The following is an 11,852-nucleotide window of genomic DNA, read 5'->3' on the forward strand; positions in this document are numbered from 1 at the left end:
TTCTTAAATTTTCATTGAAAATAATAGTTATAATTATGATTTTTCGTCTTGTTTACCTACAGATTATGCCCCGAAACACCTTATTTGATAAAGCTAAAGTTATAAAGAATCAATAAAGGAATTTATTTCTCAAATTTAAAAATTTGTAGGCACCTTTTATTTACTAGATCTTGACCTTAACTCAATAAAAAACCCATGATATAATCAGAGCTCTTTAGTGTGCTGTGTATGAAGAGGGTTTTTAATATATGATGTAAATGATGTCAACAACTTCAGTCTCAATGGTTCTAGAATATGTAGAATATGAATTTATATACACTGTATATAAATTCACATTTGACTTAATAACATTATCAGAATGAATTTAATTTGCCACAAAATCGCTTAGTGATGTATTTTACTTTTGATACTAAGATAGTCCCATTTCATTCGAACAATTTTCTATACGTGATATTTGAAATATTTCTGAGAACTACTGGCTTGATGATACAATCATTAAAGATATTTGTCAATGTGGATTCCATTCTTCCGATATATTTGGACGTATTATTCTCACCATCCGACTCATTCTATTCCAGAGAACAACTCGGAAATGAACCGTGGGAACTGCGCAAGTTCAAAAGTCGTTTGAACGCTGTTCGGAATTCCAAATTGTAATAAGCATATATTATCGGATTTAAACAAGAATTAAAATATCCAATCCAAAATAAAATGGAGCCTAATATTGGTGGATAAGGACAATTTTCTGCACATAAAGTGGTTATTAAATACCACGAGAAGAAAGGTAGAAAACACACAATAAAAGCACCCATTACAACTCCTAACGTTTTGGCCGCTTTGTGTTCACGTTTCATTCTTGTACGCTCTGACATTTTCTTGGATTTTGATGGAACTTGAAGAAGGGAGTCAAAATTGCAATTTTCAGCGCACTCGTAACGATAGAAGCTGGTGGAGCGAATATGATTTTCTTGCCGACGAGCAGTTTTAAATATTCTAAAATACACAAAAACCATTATAGTGCACGGAATCCAAAATGACACACTTGAAGAGATAATGGCGTAAATCTTGTTCACGTGAAAGGAACACGACTCCGTGTTTTGTTCCAAAAGTTTGTAATGTTTTTGCGTGGTGTAAAACTGGGCATGGATGGGAATATATGATATAAGTGCCGAAGCTATCCATGTAGCAAAAATCATTGCACATGCACGACGTGAAGACATTTTGGTGTCATATTGGAGTGGATAATTGATGGCAATGTAGCGGTCGACGCTTATGCAGCAAAGATGCAGTATAGAAGCAGTGCTAAACAATACATCATTTGCGTTAAATATGTCACACATAGTTCTCCCAAACAACCATTTTCCTGTGATTTCCTGGCTTGCATTGAACGGCATAACCAGAATAGCAACAATGATATCGGCAAATGCAAGAGACACGATGAAATAGTTGGTGACTCTCCCTCGTAGCTTTTCAAACCTTTTTACACTTAAAATCACGAGCGAATTCCCTATGGTGGCGGTCGCCATTATAATTGTCATGGCAACCGTTTTCAACAGGATTACAGGAACGTTCACAGACAGTACTAACTCACTGTCTAACATTGATCCATTGAAGTTCGTTTGGTTTAGAAGATCTTTACTCATGGACATATCATTTACTATCAACATCTCAGATGAGACGGTCGTGGATATCATTTACTATCAACATCTCAGGTGAGACAGAAACTAATAACAGAGAATGGTAGTTTCGAGATTTTAGGTGTTTCGTCGCCTTACTTGAAGTCCAAAGCCATACCCATCATCTACAAAGTACAAAAACACAATTACACGCAGTTTAAATTGGACTTTTTTCGTCGATATTTTTTGTGAGACATTATTTTAGCATAGCTTATCCTAAATATACCTGATGATCTGCGTATGACAAACATGGAAGATAGATCGACACTTGACTAAGCACAAAGCAAATTTTTTAATGATGAAAATTAAAATGTATCTAGTTATGTAATTGATTGCATTATTGACACTTTATATATACATCTATGTGTATGGACTACTGTAAACGTGGAAATTTTGATGATGTGCTAATTTTGACTATATTGAAGATTTTTCTTTTCTCGTCAAAATTTCCACTCGTCAAATTTCACATCATATATGTAGCGTCATAAGAGACATTGAGCGTTCTACAACTTAACCGCTTAATTTTCTCGGCTTCCCCCGTTTAAATTTAACTAGATCAAAGTTACTGTTTTTTTTTTTGCAAATAGTTATGAAAACATAAACAGAATTTTAAAAACCATTGAGTATGTCATATACTATTATTACCCATGGTCACAACATTCTAACTTTGCGTTATTATCACGCTGTGTTTGACCTACTTTGTCACCTCAGGCAATCGGTCTCGTATAATGAAAACAAAATTCAAAAGAGCAATTAATTCAATCAAATCTTATACACTGTAGATGGTTTATACAAGCAAATTTAAATTTTATTGATGAGAACGCTTGTAAATGAGTTCCTGAGGAAGTCGCGGTCCTTGCCTTTAACATCGTGAACTCGCATAGAGCTATTTAATCGTAGACGTTCTCAAGTCAACTAAGCCAATGTTTCCATAAAATTCTTTGTCCTCTACTTTCTGGCGAGCTTACTCTGAGTACTAGTTTTGAAACTCGTTTTTTGAGGAGTTCTTTACATTCATTTCTGTTTTAATCTTGTGAAATCAAAGATACATAGCTCTTGATTCAAAATTTCGTAAAAATTAACACTTGTCAATTTTCGTATACAAAAAATCGTCAATTTTTCAACTCGTCAAAATAACCACGTTTACAGTATACAATACGGGTAAGTGCCGGTATCTTGATAATTGCTTTGTTGTTGTAGCAAGTTGACTTCCGACAGTTATGTTCCTTAAACGAATTTTGGAAACATTTTGTTTTACTCTGATTTTTATTATTAAGTCTTCCGTCTTTACGGAGGACTTTTTAGTGATTCTACTATTTATTATTTAGTTCTTCCGACTTTCTTCGGAAGACCTTTTTAGCTCACCTGAGCTGAAAGCTCAAGTGAGCTTTTCTGATCACATTTTGTCTGTCTGACCGTCCGTCTGTAAACTTTTCACATTTTCGACTTTTTCTCTAGAACCACTGAGCCAATTTCAACCAAACATGCCACAAAGCATTTTCTGGTAAAGGGGATTCAAATTTGTTCAAAGGAAAGGCCACACCCTCTTTCAAGGGGAGATAATTAAGATTAAGTGAAAATGTAATGGCATCCTTTAAAAATCTTCTCAAGAACCACTGGGCCAGAAAAGATGAATCTTATGTGAAAGCTTTTTTTTTTTTTTACAAAGTCTAGATTCCAATTTTTTTCAAATCATGACCCTCGGGGGTAGGGTGAGGCTACAATAAGGGAGTCAAAGTTTTACATAATAATATATATGTAAAACCTTAAAAAATCTTCTTCTCAAGAATCACTGAGCCAGAAACGCTGAAACTAATGTGGAAGCATCCTCAGATAGTGCAGATTCAAATTTGTTCAAGTCATGACACCCAGGGGTTGGGAGGGGTCATAATAGATCATGGCATTGAAAGGGGGGGTCAAAGTTTTACACGGGACTACATAGGAAAAATAATTAAATAATTTTAAATAATTAAAATATCCTTTTTAAGATTACTGGGACTTTGAATAGTCTCACAAGAAAAAGATAATAAAACATAAAAACAAGCTAAACACCGATATAAGTTATTTTTTTCTTTGTTTATATATATTTAAATCGGGTTCGAAATCCGATTACCTTGAAAACGTTTGTTGCGGCCATATTGGATGAAAAAAAGCGGAGAATACTCACTAAGTCAAGATTGCGGATATTGTGGTAGATTAAGCAAAAATCGGTTTTCATATTAGTTGTGTCAAGGTAATGTGATCTATTTATTAATGAAAGGGAAGTACACGACCCGTTCTTGTAGAAAATAATTAAACAATGTATAAATAAAGTATTCTCTATACTCCATATACGCGGTAATTTACACTGACAGCCCCAGTTCAGAACTGATGTTAAATTTCGCTTAAAAACAAAATAAGAATCGTATGACCTAGCCTGACAATCAAACGAATGAATTCAATTTGCTGAACAGGCTTGAGAATAAGAAATACGAAAACGGTGTGGTTTTTATGACTTGCTTGAAATATTGTCGGAAACTTTCCGAGTCACCAATATAATTATGGCGATGTATTTATTTCTTATTTTAAAGTTTCAATTGCAGATTCATATAATTAAAATGTATTTTCCGTTGAAGTTAAGCCTACTCTGAAAATGTTTTGCGGCTTTTGCCCGTGTAATGCATATATCCAGGTAAAATTATTTACCATTAAAGCCTTTAATTGAGATTAAGATTTGGCTTGGCTCTTTTAGTTTTTCAATGCAACAGTCTTTGTTATAGAAGTACACCAGGTGCATCACTTTTCACAAGGAAGGAGGATCAGGAAGGATTTCTCTACTTATTCAAAATAGCCAATTTTCTGCAAAATGTAAATAAAGATAATTATGGTAAAAATGCAAGTTTTCTGTGATGTTTTAGTGCATTTTAGATATAAAGGAAGATGTGCCAAAACTCCTTTATTGCGGCCCCTTTTACTACGACGAATTATATTTATTCTACAACGATTATAATAGTTTTCAAACAAAAGTGAATAATTACGACGCTTTTTGAATAGTTTCAATAATTCCAACACATCTTAATTATGAGGATTACTGCATTTTCTATGATTTTTTAGACCCCATGAGAGCGAAATTCGACCTGGTTTGTGACAATAGGATCTTTTATGAAAAGAGAATAGGCCGGTGTACCAGTGAAAACTGTCGCTAGTGCTCAGAGTCGCTCTAAAAATAGAAATTCGAAGCGGTAGCCTTGCAATTCGTCACTCGTATAATTATACCCAAAAAATAGTTATAACCACGTAATTTAGATGTTATTGGTGTTTAAAATGAAACATTTTGAAGCAAAAAAAGTTATAACACTCTTGAACAATTATGTATTATTCAATATTTACTACAAAAATCCTGAAAATTATTGTATGGTCATTTCTTAATTGACATCGCGATCGGCATCTGAGCTTCGTTTTTCTTCATCTCTTACGTGAGAAGTTGGACAATTTGTCTAATAAAATTAAATATTTAGATAGGTTGTAACCTCTTATTGAAAAAAAGCAAGGAATTATATTTTGAATCGTCGAGATCGGCATCCAACTTTTATTAGGCAATCAGCTGCATACGAATCGGCATGTATTATGATTTGTAAAGTCGATTTATTGTAAGTAAGACAGTGTTTTAAAAGATAAGATAAGAATATTTATCGTTTTTTATTGTCGATAAGTTAATTGTAAGCACGAATGAATTTAAATCTTGATCACACAAGTCTATTGCTATTCGAAACAAAGTTTTGACGCGATTTTCCTCTATTGTGTTCATAATACCGAAATGCTCTGACCTTTTTTTCATATAATTTAGGTCAATTGTTTATTTTTTTTTCTAAATAGGTGTTTAAGAGTTTATTAAATTAAAATCCTCTGCAATTAATTATGAATTTAAAGCAGTTTTTCATCATATTTTGTGGTTATAGAAGGATTCCCTTAGATTAATTTTTATTATATCCTAAATCAGTATATACATGTATGATAACTGATGATGAATCATTAGATGAGCACTTTGTACAAGTATAATAACAACTATCTAACAAAGTTATGTATGTAAGTTGATAATATGTGTTTCGACTGAATTAATTTTACATTTCTAAGTACTAAGTAGTCATCATATCTATAAATATCTGGCTTTGTTCAGTTATGATATAGGCATGGGAGACATACAGTAAACTAAATAAGTAGATACAATGTCAGTGAATTATTGTTAGGGTGGGGAGTTCAATCTCCTTTACAGTCAATTATTAAACTTCAGTCTGGAGTTGATGCGTGAACCTCAGGGTCCACCACAGGCACTTGTTTCTGTAATAAATTTTTGACCCATAGTATAACTAGTGCTAATTGTAACGGGAACCGTTACAGATGTTCCCCAAACGGCCCCCCAAATCCCTTATGATGCCCCATTTTCTACAAGCTTCAATAAATTAGACAATACTTTTGTAATATAGATGGACACTTTATTTTTAAGGGTATTTCATTGGAAAACTACTCCGATATAGCCATATGGGTATTAGCCAATCAAATTTCAGCGCATGTGCTTGCACATGTTTTCTACATTTTTCACTTTAATTTTCTTATAGTGTCTCACAATACATACAGTTGTGTTAAATATTAAAGAATTTCATTGAAAAATAAGAGAGATGTAACCCTTTAAGTATTAGCCAATCAGAATTCAGCATACGCACATGCAGGTCCTTGCATTCAATTTTGATAGTATTATAATGTAGGAGCTCTATGTGCCTATCCATGTCATAAATTTCATCCTGTTTTGTTGAAAACCAAGGGAGTTTTAGATATTTAAAGTTTCAACCAATCAGATTGCAGCACACCTGCATGCGCGTGTTTTCAAGAAATTTCCTATATAACATGTTGTAGCACCTTATAATATATACTTATATTCTAAATTTCAAAGTATTTTGTCAAAAAACAAGGAAATTATTGAGATTTTTGTATCAGCCAATCAGAGAAGAGCGCACGTGCATGCGCGTGAGTTCACGCTAATTTGACCATGTTATCTTGTCTAGACTACTAATGTATCTTTATATTTTGAGTTTCAAAGCAATTCATCAAGAAATATCAAAGTTACGGCTTCATCAAGTATATCAGTCATTTCACTCATTGCACGCGCGCGCACGTGCATGCATGTGCGCGCAAAATGACCTTCGTTCCGAACACCTACACAACATGCCTATTAACCCTAAAAAGGTTTCATGTCAATCGGATGAGTGGTTCTATGAGAACACTCGCGGACAAAAAAGTACCGGAGAAGAAAGTAGAAAAAAAGAATAATAATAATAACTAGACGCGTTTCTTGTTGCTAGGGCAACAAGTGGTCTTCCGACCGAACTTTTCTCCAGATCGCTGTGCTACCTCACTTCATTTAATACTTTATTGAAGGTATTTTTTGTTCGCGTTTATGTAACACAGTCTTTCAACATAGATCATGATTATTAAAGGATTTCTGTAGAATCTCTGTTAAAAAAGCTTTAAAAAATAAGCAAAAACTATCATACATGTCTTCACAGAGAAAAATATCATTTACAACTGAAAAAAGAGAGAAACAATCTCCCGCCCCAGCAGGATTCGAACCCGCAACAATACGAGAAAGTTTGGATCGGTCATATGAAAGATATGGAGATAACGAACAGTATTCAAGCTCAAAAGTCCATTAAACAATACAAAATAGGAGCAGAGCAAACACGGACCTCCAAACATCAGAGGTGGGATCAGGTGCCATGGAGGAGTGAGCATCCCCTGCCGACCGGTCACACCTGCCGTGTGCTCCTTGTCATGATCGGGAAATCACGGAAAAATCCGTCGACAATTCAGTGTGTAAATAATGGCCTAACAATTAGTATGAAAAACGTTAGTCAGCATTTGACTCAATGATAAATTGTATTTGCTGACAAGGCCATTGTATCGACCATAGAACTTACGAAATGATGACTTTAAAACGAGACAGCTGATATTCTTGTTTCATCAACTTATTTGTCAATAATTTACCTCGTTTTAGAAATTATACATACGTAGAGCATGCTCTTGCGTATCGAATCAACTGAGAGATATATACCCCGTATGCAGGTGATGAAGGTATATTGCTGCATAAGTAAGGGAAGTTGACGATTGAAAAGTTAAAGTCATCACGTTTATCATAAAGCTTGGTTGTTAGATTACCATTAACATCTTTTTAAAGTAAAATATACAAATATGAAACAGATGTGTCAGACTCTGTGGTATCTTTTATGTCAAGTTCACCAGGACATATCGTATCGACATAAGAATGGAAATAGCCATTGTTAATTGACAATACGTCGTCGATATATCTAAATGTCGAGTTGAAGACCACAGCAAGTGTTTTCTTCTTTTCACGTACAAGATTTTGGACAAATTTTGCTTCATATGAATACAAAAAAAGGTCTGCTAATAACGGGGCGCAATTGGTACCCATGGGAATTCCAATAGATTGTTGGAAGACCTGGTCTCCAAAAACCACATAGATATTGTCAATCAGAAACTCAAGCATCTTTTTAATGTCAACTTCAGAGTACTTGTGTGTACAATCAGAATGTTTTTTAACAAAATAATTTTGCAAATGACCAATGACAAGGTAAGTATATTTACGAGTTCCATTTTTATTGAAAAAGCAGCTGTCAATGATATCAAAAAGCCTGGACTTTAATTTATCGTGGGGAATGGTTGTGTATAAAGTTGAAAAGTCGTAAGTTTTAAAGCTGTTGATTTTGGTAAAATCTTGTGATTTCAAATTTTCCAAAAGTTCCTTGGAATTTTTAAGTATCCACATCTGATTTACACCACTTCTCGAATATATTGTTGCACAGTACTCTTGAAGTTTCTCCTTCACCACTGTTAATATCTTAGTGAGGAGTAAAGATAGAGGCTTGGTTGAACATATACTTGAACCCGCTATGTATCTTTGTTTGTAGGGATTTTTATGAAGTTTCGGAATCCAATATAAATATGGTAATTATGTTCCCCAAACGAAGTTTGGGAACATATTGTTTTTACTCTGTTTCTTATTATTATTATTATGTTCCCCAAACGAAGTTTGGGGACATATTGTTTTTCTCGGTTTCTTATTATTATTATTATTATTATTATTCTTTTTTATTCTTATTTCTTCTCCGGTACTTTTTTGTCCGCGAGTGTTCTCGGAAACTGCACATCCAATTGAGTTAAAACCTTTTTAGGGTTACTAGGCATGTTATGTAGATTTGCGGAACGAAGGTCGTTTTGCGCGCACGTGCACGCACGTGCGTGCGCGTGCAATGCGTAAAATGACCAATATACATAATATAGCTATAACTTTTATATTTTTTGATGAAATGCTTTGATACTCAGAATACAAGGATATATTAAAAGTGTAGACAAGATGACATGGTCAACATGCACATGCATGCACGTGCGCGCACGCGCAAATCGTAAAATGACCAATTTACTTGATATAGACGTAACTTTTATATTTTTTAATGAAATGATTTGATACTCAAAATATTTATATATATTAAAAGTGTAGACAAGATGACATTGTCAACATGCACATGCATGCATATGCATGCACGTGCGCGCGCATGCAATGTGTTAAATGACCAATATATTTAATATAGTCGTAATTTTTATATTTTTTTATGAAAAGCTTTGATATTAAGAATATACAGATATATTACAAGTGTAGACAAGATGATGTGGACGTCATGCACATGCGCGCGCGTGCAATGTGTTAAATGATTAATATACTTAATATAGCCGTAACTTTTATATTTTTTGATGAAAAGCTTTGATACTATGAATAAACAGACATATTATAAGTGTACACAAGATGGCATGGTCATTATGAACATGCATGCAGGTGCGCGTGCGCGCAATGCTAAGATGACCAGTATACATGATATAGCCGGAACTTAATATATTTTGATGAAATGTTTTGATACTGAGAATATAAAGATACATATATAGTATAGACGGGATGACATGGTCATACTGCACATGCATGCACGTGCGCGCGCGTGAAATGGAAAAAACGATCAATATACTTCATTGCCTTATTTAATGAAGCTTACAGGAAATAAGACACCAAAAGGGAGTTGGGGAGCGTTTGGGGAACATCTGTAACGGTCCCCGTTACAATTATAACTAGTTATTAAGGTCTTCCGTCTCCACGGAAGACCTTATAGTGATTCTATTGTTTCTTATTATTATTACTATTATTCTTTTTTTTTTAGACAAAATTTTGTGCACGCGATTTCTCGAAAACTATTCAATGAATTTCTTTGAAATTTTCAGGGATAAAAGGTCTTTATATGAAGTTTATATAAAATTCCGTTTTTTGGTAAATTCGGTTCCAGTGCCAAGTTATGGACAATTTTCTGATTTTAAAATGGAATTTTGTCCTTGAGTGTTCTCAAGAATGGCTGAAGATATGAACTGGAGACTTGTTAGAGATGATAGAACATGATTTCTAGATTGGAGAGGGCGCCTTTTCGTTCGTCGTCGGCACTTCTGGTTGCTACCGGAAGTGATCAAAGAAATCGTTAAATTTCAACTTTCCTTTTTTAAATTAATACTTACATCACCTTATTGCATCTCTTTTGTAGTTTTGAAATATGTTGGTCCCACCGGAAACAAAAACGACAACTTCCGGTTATACGAGAAAAACTACATAATTTGAGTATTTTTCTTTCCCATTAATATCTTTTGTAGATAAAGTATTGAGAATGAATTTGAATATGTTGTTCAGACTGCAAATGTCAAGAGTAAAGTCAAATATCTTTCAAAAATTCACTTCCGGTCGCGTGTTTTTCTGTCCTCAAAATGAGAAGTTGTCTGAGCAAGATCTCGGAAACGGTAAGAGATTAAGACACCAGACTTATATGAGCAACAGACCTTAAGATGTAGCCAAATCCATTTGGGTTCAGAGCGTCAGCCGTTACTTCCGGTCGTCACAGGAAGTGATCAAAGAAATCGAAAATTTCAACTTTTCTTTTTTTATTTAAGAATTGCATTACTTTATTGCATCTTTTTCGCAGATTCGAAAAATTTTGGTCCTACCGGAAACAAAAACCACAACTTCCGGTTATAAGAGAAAAACTACAAAATTTGAGTATTTTACTTTCCTATAAATATTCTTTATAGATAATGTATTTGAAACGAATTTTAAATATGTTATACAAGACTGCAAAGGTCTACAGTAACTTCAAATATCTTTCAAAAATTCACTTCCGGTTGCGTGTTTTTCTGTCTTCAAAATGAAACATTGTCTGAGCGAGATCTCAAAAACAGGTAAAAGATTAAAACACCAAATTTTTATGAGTAGCAGACCTTGAGGAGTAGGCAAAACCATATTGGTTAAATGCGTCAGTCGTAACTTCCGGTCGTCACAGGAAGTGATCGAAGAAATCAAAAATTTTAACTTTTCTCTTTTAAATTAAAGTTTGCATTACTTTTTTGCATCTCTTTTGCTGTTTTGAAATATGTTAGATTCCACCGGAAACAAAAACGTCAACTTCCGGTTTTAGGTGATAAACTACGTTATTTCGATATTTAACTTTCTCATAAATATTGCTTATCGATAAAGTACTTGAAATGTTTTTATGCATTTTGTAGATACTGCAAATGTATAGCGAAACGTCAGAGATTTTTTTTTTATAAAATTCACTTCCGGTGTGTTTACCTGTCCTCAGAATTAGAATTTGTTCTCACAATATTGCTCAGCAACAGTAAACGACTGAAGTCTAAAACTTTCAGAACTGATAGTCAGTAATCAGTTTATTTGAATCGCGAGGAAATCTTGTATCGCCGTTACTTCCGGTCGTGACAGGAAGTGGTGCAAAAAAGTGAATGGTTAATGGAGAGCACGTTGGATTTTCACGCTGACAACCAGGGTTAAATCTCCACAGTGTCTGAATTTGTTTTATCACCTTTTCAGCTTCAATTTACGTTTTTTATATTCAAAATCGGACGGAAGACCTCTCATTGCTCGCAATGAGTTTCTAGTTATTATTATTATTCTTTTTTTCTACTTTCTTCTCCGGTACTTTTTTGTCCGGGAGTGTTCTCATAGAACCACTCATCCGATTGACATGAAACCTTTTTAGGGTTAATAGGCATGTTGTGTAGGTGTTCGGAACGAAGGTCATTTTGCGC

At 34.1% G+C, this 11,852-nt stretch overlaps 1 protein-coding gene across 1 annotated transcript; it reads right to left on the minus strand.

The window, feature by feature from the left end:
- Window positions 1-379: 379 nt before the first annotated feature.
- On the minus strand, window positions 380-1,667 carry LOC133201096 (octopamine receptor beta-2R-like). The gene has a single exon (XM_061336894.1). The coding sequence runs from the start codon at window positions 1,665-1,667 to the stop codon at window positions 570-572; it is 1,098 nt and encodes a 365-aa protein (XP_061192878.1). The 3' UTR covers window positions 380-569.
- Between the last annotated feature and the right edge of the window lie 10,185 nt (window positions 1,668-11,852).

Source organism: Saccostrea echinata, unplaced genomic scaffold (genome assembly GCF_033153115.1).
Source record: "Saccostrea echinata isolate AGI-Se365-2 ecotype Australia unplaced genomic scaffold, CSIRO_AGI_Sech_v1 ptg000042l, whole genome shotgun sequence".
NCBI classification, from domain to species: domain Eukaryota; kingdom Metazoa; phylum Mollusca; class Bivalvia; order Ostreida; family Ostreidae; genus Saccostrea; species Saccostrea echinata.